This window comes from Podarcis pityusensis (genome assembly GCF_964106645.2).
Source record: "Podarcis pityusensis genome assembly, chromosome: 11".
Classification (NCBI taxonomy): Eukaryota; Metazoa; Chordata; class Lepidosauria; order Squamata; family Lacertidae; genus Podarcis; species Podarcis pityusensis.
Genome location: NC_138036.1, coordinates 45,531,319 through 45,548,813, shown reverse-complemented (window position 1 = coordinate 45,548,813; position 17,495 = coordinate 45,531,319). Strand labels below are relative to the sequence as shown.

General features: G+C 40.7%; 1 protein-coding gene and 1 long non-coding RNA gene across 8 annotated transcripts in view; one reads left to right on the top strand and one right to left on the bottom strand.

Annotated features, from left to right (window-relative positions):
- Positions 1 to 473: 473 nt before the first annotated feature.
- LOC308458341 lies at positions 474 to 16,353 on the top strand. 4 transcript variants are annotated; one of them, XR_013977233.1, is made up of 7 exons: positions 474 to 1,392; positions 1,911 to 2,284; positions 5,362 to 8,687; positions 9,735 to 9,847; positions 13,594 to 13,647; positions 14,713 to 16,087; positions 16,224 to 16,353. It is a non-coding gene; the product is annotated as an uncharacterized lncRNA (long non-coding RNA). The 4 variants fall into 4 exon arrangements; XR_013977234.1 differs by lacking the exons at positions 13,594 to 13,647; positions 14,713 to 16,087; positions 16,224 to 16,353 and adding an exon at positions 11,092 to 11,220 and having other exon boundaries at positions 480 to 1,392; XR_013977235.1 differs by lacking the exons at positions 13,594 to 13,647; positions 14,713 to 16,087; positions 16,224 to 16,353 and adding an exon at positions 10,887 to 11,085 and having other exon boundaries at positions 480 to 1,392.
- Positions 7,179 to 17,495, bottom strand: part of DMXL1 (Dmx like 1) — a 68,187-nt gene continuing 57,870 nt past the window's right edge. For 2 of the 4 annotated variants that reach the window (XM_080972163.1, XM_080972165.1), the window contains 9 exons: positions 16,233 to 16,374; positions 13,121 to 13,171; positions 12,794 to 12,854; positions 12,422 to 12,549; positions 11,873 to 11,965; positions 11,126 to 11,217; positions 10,461 to 10,513; positions 9,718 to 9,935; positions 7,179 to 9,329 (listed from right to left, as the gene is read on the bottom strand). In XM_080972163.1, the coding sequence (XP_080828289.1) occupies positions 9,105 to 9,329; positions 9,718 to 9,935; positions 10,461 to 10,513; positions 11,126 to 11,217; positions 11,873 to 11,965; positions 12,422 to 12,549; positions 12,794 to 12,854; positions 13,121 to 13,171; positions 16,233 to 16,374 (1,063 nt within the window). In that variant the 3' untranslated portion in view covers positions 7,179 to 9,104. The remainder of the gene's footprint in view (positions 9,330 to 9,717; positions 9,936 to 10,460; positions 10,514 to 11,125; positions 11,218 to 11,872; positions 11,966 to 12,421; positions 12,550 to 12,793; positions 12,855 to 13,120; positions 13,172 to 16,232; positions 16,375 to 17,495) is intronic. The other 2 variants (XM_080972164.1, XM_080972166.1) reach the window with 1 other exon arrangement.

Here is a 17,495-nt window from a genome sequence, read left to right as displayed (position 1 = left end):
CAGACACTGAGGTCCAGCTCCGAGGGCCTTCTGGCAGTTCCTTCATTGCAAAACTAAGGTTACAGGGAACCAGGCAGAGGGCCTTCTCAGTAGCGGTGCCCGCCCTGTGGAACACTCTCCCACCAGATGTCAAGGAAATAAACAACTATCTGATTTTTAGAAGGCAGCCCTGTTTAGGGAAGTTTTTAATGTTTGATGTTTTATTGTGTTTTTAATATCCTATCGGAAGCTTCCCAGAGTGGCTGGGGAGGACCAGCCAGATGGGCGGGGTATAAGTAATAAATTTTATTATTATTATAGCTAAGATTCCTGACCATTATGCTGGCAGGATCTGAAGCGAGTCCAACAAGATCTAGATGGCCACAGGTTCTATACTGAGAGAGCTCAAGGCCCAAATATGCCATTTAGGTAAAGGTAAAGGTACCCCTGCCTGTACGGGCCAGTCATGTCCGACTCTAGGGTTGCATGCTCATCTCGCTCAAGAGGCCGTGAGCCGGCGCTGTCCGAAGACACTTCTGGGTCACGTGGCCAGCGTGACGAAGCTGCAGCTGGTGAGCCAGCACCAGCGCAGCACACGGAAACGCCGTTTACCTTCCCGCTATAAAGCGGTACCTATTTATCTACTTGCACTTAAGGGTGCTTTCGAACTGCTAGGTGGGCAGGAGCTGGGACTGAACGACGGGAGCTCACCCCGCTGCGGGGATTCGAACCGCCGACCATGCGATCAGCAAGTCCTAGGCACTGAGGTTTTACCCACAGCGCCACCCGCGTCCCTAATATGCCATTTAACTTGCATCAAACATTGATTCCCATTTTGAAGGAAACTAGTGGTTTGGAGGGGAGGGAGTTAATAGCTCTTCCTTTCCTTCTATATATGTATTTATTTACATAGTACTTTTTGTCTGTATAATTCTAAGCACCATATCATGGGTTCCCTGGTGGTCTCCCATCTGGGCACCTCAGCAGACCTGCCAAGTGTCCCTATTTTCCAGGAACAGATTTACAGAAGCCATTGTGACACCTCCCACTACTGGCTCACTGGTCTCCAGAGTGCTAAAAGGCCTGGTGAGGTCCTATGGTTGGATCATTTTGTGTTTGTTACAGAAAGAAGATAGACATGTAAGTAAGATTTCTCTCAGCATCTGCATTCTGTGATGATAGTGAATTCCTCTTGAGCTTAGAGGCGTGAATGCCAAAATCAGTTTAGGGACGTAGATCAGGAGAGTACTAACTGTGGGCCCCATTTCTCACATTTTTCTCTTTCTTTTCTAGGCTTTCAAGGCTGAGAAAAGTGTTTTCCTGGTTGGGAAGGAGAAATAAGATTTCACCTCTCCATGAGACCTGCTCCTCACCCACAACCTCCCCCTCCGCCTTCCCCTTTGGACATAAAAGGTAAAACGCTTCTGCATATAGATGTAGCTTCCAGAGTAATATTAGTCCCTAAGTAAGGCTTCTTACGCGGGTGGCGCTGTGGGTAAAACCTCAGTGCCTAGGGCTTGCCGATCGTATGGTCGGCGGTTCGAATCCCCACGGCGGGGTGAGCTCCTGTCTTTCAGTCCCAGCTCCTGCCCACCTAGCAGTTCGAAAGCACCCCTAAGTGCAAGTAGATAAATAGGTACTGCTTTCTAGCGGGAAGGTAAACGGCGTTTCCGTGTGCTGCGCTGGTGCCGGCTCGCCAGAGCAGCTTCGTCACACTGGCCACGTGACCCGGAAGTGTCTCCGGACAGCGCTGGCGCCCAGCCTCTTAAGTGAGATGGGCGCACAACCCTAGAGTCGGACACGACTGGCCTGTATGGGCAGGGGTACCTTTACCTAAGGTTTCTTAGCAAAGGTCTCTCTGTAACCGTCTGAGTCCTGTTTCGAGGCTCAGAAAATAAACATATCCCATGTGACTCTTTGTTTCCCTGTAGGCTCTGCAGACCTCCTGCCAGCCAGAACTGAAAACCCCAGGAAAACATGAAGGCAATGTCTATTTCCAAGGATAAGTTCAGGGTATATAAGAAAGTCCCTAAAACAGTTATAATTGCTAGCCTTCTCTTCTTTTCCATTGAGATGACATAATAACTGAAGACCTGGAGGGAGAGCAGGGGCAGGACAGCTTTTATACTAACACCATGAACCACAGAACCTAAACACGGAGTTTGTCCTCACTCTCTACCAATGCTGGGCAGAGCTTCACCATGGAACGAACCTCGCCATTTCCCCAGTGAGCGTGTCTCTTTCCTTGGGGCTCAAGGAAGCCCATTGGCTCAGCTGCATCATGTTCTGGTATACAGCACTCATGGTAAGGCAACCTTCTGAGAAACAGCTTTTCGGTGAGCAGTGCATGCTGTCGTGAACTTCCCCTTACAGCTTGGCCTGTCTTTTCTCTGAGACGCCAAGGAAGCTGCCCTCCTGGGGCACCAGGGCTGCCTGGGTCATGGCGGGGTCCGGAGAGCCAGACCTCACATGGCCCAGCAGGAGCAGGGACAAGGGAGGGCATGTCCTCTATGGGGGGTCTTACAAGCCCAATTGGGGAGAATTTAACATTTTTAAAGCAAATGTCCTGGATTTGGGGTTTGGTTCAGGCCCTGACTCGGCAGCAGTGGAGGGTCTATCGGGAGACTTCGTATGTCTTGAAAATTGGCAACCCCAGATGTTTTTGCTTCCCTGATTCTCAAGACAAGACAAACTGATTCTATTGCACACTATTTTGCACTGACACGCTTTAAGACATTGCTATGTATAAATATGCTATTAAGCTAGAGCAACTGTTCACTCATCTGATGAAACCTTTTAAAAGAATTGTTGTTTAAGCCTAAGCAAACACCTAGCATAATTACTTTTATTTTAAATTGTAATCTTACAATTCCTAAGTTATTCCTTATAACAGAAGGCGATGGGTTATCGAGTAAAGCTATCAGAGTGCAACTCAAAGTAGAAATATTGCACAGCTGGGCTGGATGCAGATGACCACATCTAACACCACAGAAAACAGATGCCCAGTGTTTTTAGCGCAGGTAGCATATCTGATTAGACATACTTAACTGGTGGGCAGACAAGGCTGTTGTTTCAGAGGCTTCTTTCTTTGCATGGCTTGTTGAGATCCTAAAATGTCTGTCCAACAGTTGCTTGAAAAGCTTTGAGAGATTGAAAGCGTAACTTGGTATTCATGAATTACAACTGACTTAATTTTCTTTAATGATACATTTCAAGGCAGCTGCTTTTTATAAACTGCCAATCTGCCTAGGGACAGCAAATCAATGAGTAAAACGAGTGGTTGCATTGCACAAACACACTGTATCCTAACAGTGATCTCCGGATCATTAGATTTGTATAGTATTTTCCACTAGTGCTAAGGTAGCTGACTTGAGAAATTCTAAAGTAAAATTTTCCACCATTTTTTAAAAGTAGCATAATACACTGAGACTTAAAAAAAATAATACTGCAAGATCTTGTGTAATATCTTCAGATGCTCAAAAACAAAAAAACCCCTTCTTTCCCCTGCCCTTCCTGGGAGGCATGAAGGCAAGAAGTGGTGTCTGGTGAAGCAAATTGTGCAACATTTCAAAGCAGTATTGCCATTGAGAAAATGGCAAAATGTTTTCAGTGGAAGGGAGAGAGAAAAGAAAGAAAAATACACCACTGCTGGCCCCCTTTCCCTTCATAAGAAAATTCAGTAACTAACAGTCCACCTTCAGTGCAAGCCTTCCACATGAACTATTTTTGGAAGTTCATACTTTCATGTGATTGGAGGGGGGGAATAGTAATTCAGTAGTTTCTAATTTAGAAATTGAAATGATGATTTTGTTTAAGCAAGCAATACAATCACTTGAAAGGAATGGGGTTTTTTTCTGCCAGGGATCAAATCTAAAGGGTTCAGGACCATCCACATATGAAATAGGGCTAAGTAACTGCTGCAAGTAACACCTAAGTCAAAAGCTGCTGTTCAGCTTAAAAACACAACTTGTCTTGGTCAGTGCCAACTGCTACATCAGAGTGGGGAACCAGCATAGGTCCCAATTTGGCCTGCAGAACCATTTCCCTCAAATCCTGTGACCCACACCTGATGTCATATGTGATGTTAGGTGTGGGGCAGGCAGAGACTGGGCAGGAGAGAGCTGCAGAACCAAGTTCCTTATGGAAAGTTTGTGCAGCAGAACCCTGTGGAAAGCAGGGTTGAAGTCACCACTCATCAGCTGCGTGACTGAGTTTCCCATGGGAAATTTGACTGCACAGCCAATCCTTACAGAAAGCAGCTCTGCTAAACATAGGGATTGCAAAGCCCCTTGCACTGCACAGACACACCAAAACAGCAAGCAAAACTCCTGTTGCATGATGCTGTCTCATACATAGGCAGGCCCCTTCTCTGGATCCAAGCCTTGATGTTTCACGTTCGATATTCCTAGATTCCCAACTTCCCATCAGCCTCAGCTAGGTGTGGGCCATTTTCCAATGCTCAGGGATGTGGAGTTTTAGCTGAAACCTACAGGCTCCATGGGACGCGGGTGGCGCTGTGGATTAAACCACAGAGCCTAGGACTGGCTGATCAGAAGGTCGGTGGTTCGAATCCCATGACGGGGTGAGCTCCTGTTGCTTGGTCCCAGCTCCTGCCAACCTAGCAGTTCGAAAGCACGTCAAAGTGCAAGTAGATAAATAAGTACCGTTCTGGTGGGAAGGTAAACGGTGTTTCCGTGCGCTGCTCTGGTTTGCCAGAAGCAGCTTAGTCATGCTGGCCACATGACCCGGAAGCTGTATGCTGGCTCCCTCGGCCAATAAAGCGAGATGAGCGCTGCAACCCCAGAGTCGGTAATGACTTGACCTAATGGTCAGGGGTCCCTTTACTTTTACCTTTACAGGCTCCATACAGGACAGCAGGACTTTTGTTCAGCCAGAACTCACTGTAACCCAGTTCCAACACCTCTCAGGTGGGCACCATTGTCATAAGAAAATAAGGGAGGCGTTCATGGTGAGTTCTGACACCTCTTTTTCTAGAATATGCATGATAGCATTCTTAATGACCACAGTAGCTGAAGAAGCCACCAGCAAGCACCTCTTGAAACAGCACCAAGAAAGAGTCTCATTACCTCCGAACACTCCTTGGTGCCCAGAGAAGATGCACTAAGGAGGTGCCCAGATAAGCACAGGTTACAGATGTAAAGTTTCCTCACTCCCATCACTCTTGTCTTTTCAACATCTTGAAAGTCTTAGCTGTGAACAAGAACTTAGCAATTACGCTCATGTAAGGAAATTTCTTTAACGTTAATCATCATACACCCTCTTATTAAATGGTTATGTTGGGAAACAGCCAAGCACTTTAGGCTTTCTGCACAGTTTCTGGGTTCCACCTTGCTAAATGAAGGTGCTGTTCCTCCCAGACAGAAGCAAGATCCAATCTTCTGGCCTGCAGGTGCTAGATGGGACAGCGCACAGGCGCATGCAGAAGAATGGAAAATGAAGTAAACAAAGAATCTTCTGTACTTCATAGTATTTTGTAGTACCAATCATATAGGAGATTTTCCCCAAGAATTCTGCTAATCGACATTGCATTGAGAGGAACAAACATGCATACACAGGAAGTGCCTTTACACGTGTGAAGAAAAACCTGGTTTACATCATACACATAGCGTACGTATTTTAAGGCAGCATGGCTTTTAATGAATTTTAACTTAACATTGGAGATTTTAACTTTGTCTTGGTATTTAATGTTTTCTCTTACTGTGCCAGTTCATTGATTTTTGTTCTTACTTTTCTTGTAAAGTGCCTTGTTACAGCCAAACAGTGGCATAAAATGTTTTAATAAATACTCTATATGCCGGTAAGTAAAGGTAAAGGGACCCCTGACCGTTAGGTCCAGTTGTGGACGACTCTGGGGTTGCACACTCATCTTGCTGAATAGGCCGAGGGAACTGGCGTTTGTCCACAGACAGCTTCTGGGTCATATGGCCAGCATGACTAAGCCACTTCTGGCGAACCAGAGCAGCGCACGGAAACACTGTTTACCTTCCCGCTGGAGCAGTACCTATTTATCTACTTGCACTTTGACGTGCTTTCGAACTGCTACGTTGGCAGGAGCTGGGACTGAGCAACAGGCGCTCACCCCGTCACAGGGATTCAAACTGCCAACCTTCTGATCAACAAGCCCTAGGCTCTGTGGTTCAACCCACAGCGCCACCTGTGTCCCCATGGATCGTGGTGTCTAGCAAGCTGAAATGTTTGCACTGACAAGTTTTGCATCAGAAGAGTGTGACACTGAATTCCTTCCTCTGCTATCAGTCTGATGTGTTAACCACTCTTGGTACAAATTCATGATCATGTATGAAATCTATATTTCAGCAACAAATTGATTAGAAGGGTGGGGAAAAGTGCACACCTTACCAATCTTCAACATCATACCATGGTGTCCCCAGTTTGTGAATGAGCCAGATTGAGCACTGAACTAAGTATACCAAAAGATGAGTAGAATGATCCAGCTTAAACTGTTACACCCAGTTTCAAGGAATTATGGTTTGTTTAAACTACGGTTTCATATCCTGGGCATTTGAAACGAACCACAATTCCTTGAGTTGAGATGTAAGAAGGAACAGTGGTTAGTTTCAAACTCGGAAGTTGCATGCTTCAACCTCTTCACTAGGAGCACAAAAAAGAAAGGTGGGAGGGAATATATTAAATTGAGGGGACAGACATAACATGATTACCTTTAAAATGACCTTCACGCTAAGGAAAGAGTCTTCATAAAAAGTTCATAGCAACTATGGCATTTTGGAACAATGATTCTCTACACGACTTTTTATTTAGGCATTATGGGTGGGTACTAAATACATGACAATATTACAAAATTTGAGTTATTAGCTGAAGAGTATTCTTCACAAACACACTCATTCACCCATTTTCCTTGTAGAAGTGCAGAACTGTACACAATATTGGAATATTGGCATACTTAAAGTGCAACTTGTCAAAAGGTTTACTGAAAAATAATAGTACTTCTCAAAATATAAATTTCCATCTTAAATTTATTTATTTCTTTTTTAAAAAAGTCTGAACTGCTGGTACCCTGAACTGTAAATTTTCAGTATGCTTGGCTGCCTTTGTGATTCAAATATAAAACTCAGAAACTGGAAAATTAGGGTTTGTCTCTTTAACGTTGAAATCATTTCCCCATATTTGTCTTTTGAATTAAAATGTGAAGGGCGACAGTGTTTAAAGAGGAAATGCTTTAATACATACATGAAATATAATCGTCACAGCACTCAAACTCATGATCTGCTCCAAAGTTCTGCAGGCTTTCTGTCCAACATAAGCATAACTTTCCATAACCCTAGCATGTATCGTCCTTGTTGATGACTGTAATAGAAGCCCCACAAGGGACATAGGCCACTCTACAGGCCACTCCAAGCACTTATTTGCTGGTGCTAGTTCCTTCACAAGCAGGGTATTAAAAGGCATGCCTTCCAGTCATGTGACTGCTTCATGGCACATGATAGAGCTATTGTCACCAAGTCACCCCATGGCCTGATCATTGTGTCTTAAAACATCAATTGATTCATGGGAATTTCAGAGGAAAAATGATTAAAATTCAATGTATCAAACAACTGTGCTAGTTCTTTGAAATGCCACTGTGCATTTCTTCTCCGCAATAGTAGCATATGTGTTATTGCACAAATTTAAATGCAGGCTAAGTGCTTAGAAACCACCCCTCTGCTCCTTGCACAGAAATCTGCAAAAAATTACATTTAAAATCATATAAAATGTTACAAAATATTAAAATTAAAATGTTAAAGTATGTGTCCTGAGAATATTACAAAATTCATTATACAAGCCCTTCATTTTTGTTTTATTTACAACATCCATTCCCAGACATATTTTTTTTTTACAATTAGCATTGTAATGACACTGTTCCCACCCCCCAATATTATAGCAAAAAGTATATTATTTGCATTTGAGTAACCAGTCTCTTATCTAGTTTACATACTTTTCTACACTTCTAAAATGAAAGAGTAACCCCAGAATAGTTGTTTTAGCACATAGAAAACGCTGAAGGCTTTGTGCATTTCTATATTTTGGTCAAAACAGTTAGTGTATACACTTTTTACATTTTGGCAAAAGAAACGTGAAAATCTTATTTCAATATACTTTGATTTCCCCCATTATAAATCTATAGTATATTTCATACCCCAGATTAGTCATTTTCTTTTGCAGTATTTTCTAAATTTGCTTCAGAAAGGCAGTTACAAGGTAAACACTATGATCTAAGTGCTGGGGAGTGAACAGCATCTTTGGGCTAAATGAAAACAAATTCACCAGAAAGAGTAAATCGCATTATTTGTCTATTTCCTGAAACACTCAGCGTTTTACAAAAGAACAATTCGCATTCAGCATCCTTATCAGCACATTCCTATGGTTCATTTCATCAACACTAAAGGTTCATGTATTGTTTTCTTTAAATATAATTCTTAAACAGTTTTATGAGAGAGATAATCACATAATATTTGCATATTTTTAAACAGGGCTTAGATAAAAATATATATTCTGTATGTCTCTTGGTTTAAGGAAAAGACTGCCATCCTGATAGCAGCCGTTCAAGCATGGAAAGTTCCGACACAAAGTCTACCCTTCAATTCTTAGCTCTGCATACAGAGTTCAAATTGCAACAATGATCAACTTGGATTCCAGGGATTAGGTAGCAGCGGTGGCTCAACTCTCAAGAGGTGCTTATTTTAGACAAGTACAACCCATACTCATAGCTAGCTAGGAGGAGGAATTTGGCAACAGATAGTTGTATTTATCAGGCTAACATCATAAGGCTTCGTTATGGTATGGGTCTTTAGAGAAGAATAAATGAAAAAAAGACCACGTTCACCTACAAATTAAAAACACAGCAACGTACATAAAAAACTTCAGCAACATACATATTTTAAACATTTACTGAATGATCGCATATGGTTTAGGCAAAACCAGAAGGAACTTATTAAATCTTTAAGGCATCAGTGCATTGAGGACTGAAGCGCCAAGAAATAAATATAAACATCGAAAAATGTTATTGTGGTGTTATCTGTACAATCATCAACATACTTTACATACAATTGTTACCCACTTATAAAATATATTTCAGTATTAACACCATACTAGAGCATGAATTTCACATCACTTTTCAATACTTCACTGAGTGAGCTAAATCGATCTGGCAAGATTCTCATCTTTACTGTCCCATCAGCTCCACATGAGAATATGTGATTTGCTGGTCCTGTCTCAATCTGCATGACACCCGTCCCAAGATTTCTGAAAATAGACTGTCGAGAATGTTCATTGATGAAAGTGTGAAGAAGACCAAAGTTAGATAGACTCCATACCTAAAAACAAAAAGAAAAATATTTCAATATGTGGGTTTGTTTTTGCTATTACAAGGACAATACTGTTTGCTTAATCAATTATCTTGTACTAAAATTATTTCATCAATACTGTAACTTTGGTTATTGTGTTTTTTAAATATATTTTATTTTATGGTTTGTACTGCAAGCCTACTTAAACTTCTATAAAGAAAGGCAGGGCATAAATATTTTAAATAAAAATGAATTTATAGTTAAGACAATACTAAATAGTCTTAGGTTTAAGGAAAAAGCAGAAGAGAACGAAACATGAAAGTCCTACTCAATATAATTCTTAGGCAATGCTCTAATGAAAGTGTAATAAATTTATATTTATCAAAGTCTTAAAAAATGGAATTTTACAATGTGTTACCTTTATGTTTCCTTCAGCAGATCCTGTGACAAAATATTCTTCTGTAGGATCCACAGCAATTGCTTTAATTGGAGAATCATGACTCTGGAAAAATTGTCGTTGTTGCTTTTGCCGAAGATCTATTAAACAGGTATAGCCTTTTCTGCCACCTGATATTAATAGCTGGTGTTTCGGGGCATATGCTAAGACAGTTGCTCCAGTATCATGACAAGTAAAGGCTAAAATCCAAATCAATAAAATAAAATTAGTATTAGTATTTTTATTTGCAGTCTTGTATAAAGCTTTGTGTAACAACAATAGTGCACATGAACTGCAATATGAAACCTAGGTTTTATAGTGCTTAACTCAAGTCCAAAGAAACTAAAATGTTACTGATTCTCCTGTTGGCTCTCATGCACGTGGTTCAGAGATTTCTCCTCCCTAAGCAAATGACTACGAGGAACCACTTAAATCAAGAAATTTGCCCTCTATTAATAATGCACGTATTCAACAAGATGTTGCCAATAAGCTCTAGCACAAGTTCCAATAATCTATTGGTCAGTTGATTGCATGTAAAATGAATAGTGATTTGTGAGGATTTGTGAGGAACAAGAATGTAAATCTAGACCACAGTATTTGTTTTGCAGAAGCTCAATAAAGAATGTAGTGAACTTTAAGGGAAACATAATTATCTGAAATGTAAAAGCTCTACCTACATATAAATATGTAGTTTTAAATTGTTTGTATGTATGCATTAAACTTACCATGCACTAAGCTACTAGAATGTGCAACCAGAGTATCCCACAGACAAATATTTCTAAAAAAGAGAAAGATAAAAATAATCAAATAAACTTTTCTGAATTGCACTTCCTGGTGCCCTCCCTTTTTATACACATCAAATAGTGCTTGTGTGTATACAGTGTGTCTACTTCACTATATCAGGATAGCGCTTCCTGCATTGGATAAAATGGACTGCCTATCTGCAGCCCCTGAAAGATTGCCTCTGAGGGAATGACACTGTTGCAATAATAATTAAGTTCTACTCCAAGTAGATCCACTGAAATTCATGGCTATAATTTTGATGCATTAATTTTAATGGGTCTGCTGCGTTTGGTGGTTTTATGCTTGTAGAAATCATTTGTGCAAGGCAGGATAATGCATTTTTGCCAATTCTCTCCTACCTACTGTAGTTTCCTGTACACTCCGATAAGCTGGTCTCAAGGACTGGAGGGCCCTCCTAAGTAGTGTGAAATATGGGGTCGAGGACTTGCAGAGGGTTGGTGGAACTGGTGAAATTCAGGTGTCCCACCTTGTGCGAGCAGAAGCACTTCCCCCTACTGCAAGCCACCACTGGCACAACCCAACATAAAAAGTACTTTCTTCATTTGCACTCAGTTTACCACTGTGATCTTGGAACAAGTTTAAGTACCTGTTGTCAGTAGACTGCCCAGCTGTGGCTATCAAAGATGAAGAGCTGATGAAAACGAAGTCACTGGCTGTTTTGTTATGGCACTGCCACGTCTGAAAATTGTAACGGGCATGTAAAGATTGGAAATAAAATTAATATATAATTTGATCTTATAAACAGTAACATGTATGAGATTGTCTAAGGGCTTTCCACTGTCATAGTAAAAACCTGAATTTGGCCCAGTAACAAATCCTCAGCCAGTATGGCAGGAGTGTTAAATGCTGATAAGATCTCGCATCTGTCAGCAACCATGCAGCATGCAGCCTTCTGCTCTAACTGCAGTTTCTGGGGCAAGTGCAAGGGAACCGTAACATTCATAGTGCATTGCATTAATCCCATCTTGAAGTCCCAATGCCACAACTATTGTGGTCAAGATCTCCCAGTCCAGGAATAGTCACATCTATCATACCAGCCAAAGCTGGTAAGGTGTTTTTTTTGTTTTGTTTTGCTTTTACTTCTTTTCATTGAACAGAAGGTCCCTAAAACCATATCATAACATACTTTTAGAAAGTCCCCGTTTCAGAAGTGGTTTGCCATTTGGCTTGTGGGTTTTTGTTAGAGAAGAAGAACGAGCACAAAACCTGCAATTTTTCAACCAAGTATATTTAACAATAGATGTCTAATGTCTTACAACAATTAAAATACAGCTTTTCAATGTCATGGTGCTATCAAACAAAAGCAAGTTGGGGGGGGACTTTTTAGGCTCACCAAATATGGTTTGGGTGTGCTTCCATTAAGTAGAGACGTTTTCCAGTTTGTTTGATACAGACTTATAAACCCATCACCATCAACGATCCCAAACTGGGGGGAAAAAACAACATTAAGAATATGAATATATATGCAGTTCCAACATATATTGTTTGTGTTTGTGTGTTTATATATTGTCCATACATTTAAACTTATTGTATCCTAAATGTTTAAACCTGTGGTTCCCAATGTGGGGCACACACCACACAGGGGGGCCACTTGATTTTTAAGGGGGGCAATTCGAAAATGAGTTATTAACAGTGAATGGCCTTTTAGGCTTCCTCCACGTGAATAGGACTTCACTTTTTGAATAATAAGAATTATATGTCACGGGGGGGAGGGGGGGGATACATTTTAGAGATTATTAGGTGGGACATGGCCCAAAAAAGGTTGGGAACTACTGATTTAAACTTATTGTATCCTAAGCTACTGGAAGGAGCAACCAGAGTGTTTCATAGAAACACATTTCTTTTTTAAAAAAATCTCTATGAGATGCAAAAGGGATGCTACCTTATTGCCTTGATAATTGAATCTCATCCGTGTAATCCTGGAGTTGCCACCAGACCGGAAACATGTAATTTGCTGAGAATGGCCCCACTCAAACATTCTCACACTGCCATCCTGAGCACCTGTCAAATCTGGAATAAAAAATAATCCATAAAACTTCAACACTTCTTTAAAACTATAGTTAAAATAGCCAAAAAATAGATTCAATCTGAATTAAGAATTACAACCGCCTACAAGTATGCTGGTTTTTTTCTCCATCTTTTTAAACAAGGGGCACTTTTCCTTCCTGGATATTTTCAAACATTTTCCCCATACGCTGCATAATAAATTGGGACTATTGCAAACATCAAAATGGCCTAGAAATATTAAACTTACAGTAAGGTAGTGTTGGATGGGAAGCCATTCTTCGAACATTATTGATAGCCTTCTTGATCATCTGTTAGATGTGCAAAAATAAATAGGTAAGATGCAAAATTGATCAGAAGCCTTTAAAAGTAATTAGTGATGTAAAATGCAGACGCTACTAAGTTTGTTTACCTTCATGAATTTGGGGCTGAAATACGGATGGAAGTCAATGAAAGCTACATAATTCCCTCAGCATTAGTGCACACTGATATCAACAGAACATAACCCCTGAGTGTGGGAGCTTTCGTTCCACAGGACTAAGGGTCCCAATAGAGACACTCTAGGCTGCATTCTTACCTCTTTTCTTGCCAATTCCTTTCTGATTCCATTAAAATTATTGGAATATTCCTGTATATTGTAAGGTAAGTAAGACAGAGGTAGAAGCAGAAGCATGTAAGAGAGAGGCAAACAAACTTTTACAGAAGTTAACTAGGAATGAAGAACATTATGTTTTGCATTTAATCAATCACAGAAAATTTAGTTGTGACTTATTTGCATTAACTGGAAAATTATGTATCTAAGTAGCCTTCGGTTAAAGAGCATGTATTACAGCAGTTAGTAAGGTATTGACACAGCTATGTGGCACATTCATAAAGCCTAATTTTTAAGGAGTTTCCTAAATACTCCTGCAGCTTCTCCTTTCACACTTAATTTGTCTCCCCTGCCCCCATTACTTTTACATATGCTTCTTTCTTCATTTCTTATCCCCATCTTCTCTACTCCAAGTTTATTTTTTAATATTAACCTTTTATCTCTTTATTTCCCATCAGTACCCACTTTGGCTCTTTGCCCCTCAGAAGAGGGAGGAGAAGCATTCTGATTTGGTAAGTGATTAGCAGGAAGGATGGGAGAACTGGAGTGTGGATGTGGGATTTGAAAGGGCCAGAAGATGCAGGAGCAAGCCCCAAATGTTTCCTTCTCCCTCAGTTCATCCATTCATTCCTCCTCCTTTTCTCATATTTGGCTGGGCACTCTGTCCTCCTCTCTCTCTCTCTCTCTCTTGCTCCTTTCCAACTTTGCATGGTACATCTCACTCTCCAACCCCCTCTTGCTTCTGTGTGTGCTTATACACTCAACGGTGCATGTAAGCAGCTACTGGGAATGGTGTCAGTTCCATGAAAAGGCTATGAAGCCCATGGGTGGTCCCTTGCCCACAGTTTGAGAAAAAATGTAGAACAAAAACAGAGTTTAAATTACGTCAAAAAGGCAGACACATTAAGGAAAGTGTTTCATCCGCCAATGTCATTTGAACGAGGCATTATTCCATAGCTAGCAGTGCCTATTTCTAGGTAAAAGATTAGGTAAAACAAAACATGTACACATCCAGCTTTGCTGAATACCGCACACTTGCTTTGGTCTTCCTAGTGTAACAGCTGAAGGGAGTACTCAAAATTCCTTCTACGTGGATGTGTAAGTTGCGCCAATACTTTAGCATGGGCAATTTGCCCAAGTTCTCCCTTTGGATGTTACATAAAAACCATAAATTTGAAGTAAGAATTCAACCTTGCAGCAAAAGAAGATATATGGTAATTACAATGCATAGGATCACAGCCTTGCTACTGTCTGAGCAATTACTATCTTCCTACAGTATCACTGGGCTCAAATATACATGCCTTAGAGATTATTTGAGATCTTAGTGTAATCCATTTTACTTTTGCTCTATTTTCTCTACTTTTTGCAAAGGCAAAAATGACTGAGCATGGATACAAAAATCAAAACCAAGGATACATATAGAACCCTTTCAAGCAGTTATTTTAAGTAACTAGTTCCAATATTTTATAAACTGAAGCTAATCCCTGATAGTTGTATCAAGTTTTATTTATTTTGCTTTGTGTTTGGCAACTTTAACTCACTAACTGCAGATAAACCTGCCATTTTTCCTCCATCAGGAAATAAAGGGCATGAATGAGATTTGTAAAATATATCCAGTGCCCAACATCTTCTGGACCAATATACACATAATGGCTCATGCATGTTTCTTTAAAAGAATCATCAACTGAAGAGATTAAAATACAAAAACAAGTGAGCTTTCCTAATGTAATAGCAAGCAGCTTGCACAGCCTCAGATTCCTACTAGCAGAGCTGATGTGAAAACTCAGAACTGGTGAGGATTTAAAACGTTGGGGAGTAAAAGTAGAGAGATGTTTTCAGAAGTGTTCTCTTCTGAGGAAAGTGTCAGGGCAGTTGGACCAGAACTAAAACTTCAGAATCGCTTTAGAGACAGCATGGAAAGGTAACCAAAGCTAAGGAAGAAGAGGTCCTAAGAGGTTGGGGAATCCAAGGGGATGTTGATGGAGTCAACAGTGGACTGAGTTACATTGGACCAAATGAAACACAGATGGAGAAAGAATCCTGAAGAAAATGCAAACAGAAAACGCACAACTGAGGACTCTAAGTGACTCTCAGTTTCAGCACTCCCACCCCACAGCAAGGGCACAGAAATACTTGCCCCTATTGTAAAGAGTTTTTGTAAGGGTTACAATTAGATGATGCATGTAAAGCATTTTGAAAGCTCTAAAAGGTACTATATTGATGCTGTTTTGTAATGAATTATTCTGCTTAAAGGAAACTGGGCTAGGCAGTAAATAAAACTAGCTGGGAGTAACAGTGGCTGTAGTAACAAAAGGGACCATTTTACAAGACACAGCTTTTCTATCATTGTAACACCATGATGGGAAGATCCACAGCTAGTAAATTCTCCCCAAGTACAAAGGTCATATGAAGAGCCAGACATGAAGATCAGTGAAACTCAAACAACAAAAAAGGAGAGCTCAATCATGTGTAAAATTTGAAATAAATGGCCAAGGAAGGAAGGCAAGGAAGTAAACCCTAGGCTGAACTCGGATTTCTCTCGACGTTTATCCTTTGCACAACATAATAAACTTCTGAATACTGGGCATCAGCACCAGGCTCTGCCTTTGCCTCACTTCTCCATCTCTGCCCTTTGAAAGGAACCGATGGCAAAAGAGGCAAACTGAGGAAACTTAGTATTAGCATGGTACCTTTTAGAATGTTCAGAATGCTTCATGAATTTGTGTCACATTTTCAACCACCAAATATGGACAGATTAGTTTTATAATTTCTGTGCTACAATTAGGGATTGAGAATTCAACCAGCAACTTCTTAACTGATATATCATGCTCTTAGACAATGCACTATTACTAAACTTTGCTTTTTTTCCAACAGCGTTTGGATTGTCTGCACTGAAGAAAACTGTTAAATGTATGGATTCACACAGTATCAGAAGTGCTGAGAGTTTCTTAAGTAATTACTAATGTTTTAATCTTTAATAGCATTAGAAGTGTATATATTCTGAATATGATTTATAACACCTAATAAAACTTATATATTCAATATTAAGTGTGTAATAGTGTGTAATTCAAGGATTATTCTATCGCAGGTGACTCACCACAGCAGCACCTCTGCCAGTCTGGGTACTACCAAGCCAAGGCATGTTGATCGGAGTGCCAGGATTGCTGTGAGTATAAGGAGTAGTTCCCTGAATGTTTCCCAAGTCATCACGAGCATGGATAACCAAGAAATCATCAGCTCTATAAAGGAAAATGTTCTAATGAGAATTTTATGTTGCAAGAAACGGCAGTTGTTCAGCCCATCTGCATCTACAAATTACAATGCAACATCTCTAATTTAGGCTACTGTGAAATGGTAAGAGGGGGCTGTGTCAGGCTTCGGGGAATCAGCTTCCTCCCCCCCCCCCCCGGTAGTAAATAAGAAGATCAAACGAAAGGAACGCCTTACCAATTAGAATATTTAATAACCACAGCAAGAGAACTAAGAACACATCTCCTAGAAATTGTAAGGATCACACACCCCTCTGTCCCTATTAATCTACATCACTCCTACATCTTGTAATCTGTGCTTGTACCCTCTGCGCTTTCTGTTCTGAGATTTTCTGAGCTCTTTGTGACCTTGGGGAGGGTGGTGGAGGAATGCTGCCCAATGACTGTGAATCTGTCAACCCTCTCTCTCCCAGGGTTGTTTCTTCTGCTAGCTGTTCCCATTCGTTATTTCCCAGCTTCTGCCTTCTGAGCTATGTCCCTCTGCAAACCACTGTTCCAAATCTATACTGTCTTCCTGCTCCTGGAAAGGTTCAGGAGCAGGGGGAGGGGGTGGCTCCCACCATTTCTCCTCAGTGCAGCCCTCCTCAGCATGGTCCCTGACAGTCTGCTGGGTCTGGCCAATGGTCCATCTGGTCCAGCATCCTGTTAACATAATGCCGTTAACCAGATGCCTGCTTATACTTGGCTCTTTGAGTTCAGAACTAAGGTGACCATATAACCACTTCAGTGTCTGGGTCAAAGCAGGCCAGTCTTTTGAGACAGCGTGACAGCTAAGCCAACAGCTGCCAAGGGGGGAAAAATGATTGCTTTTGTCAACACAGGTGGACTGTAAAACCACAGCAAATAACAGAAAGGCGGCGCTAACATTGGGGGAAAGGTGGTCTGGGAACTGAAGCAAACAGAGAGGGGGAAAGTCCAAGGCTGAGGAGATAAAGAAAATCAGGATGGAGATCCCATAATACTCTTAGATAAATGTTTTAATAACTTTTTTAAAACTAGTTGGATTAAGAAATTAACAGTCTATCATTATCATGTATTATTATTATTATTATTATTATTATTCATTTCATTTCATTTCTATAGTGCTTTAT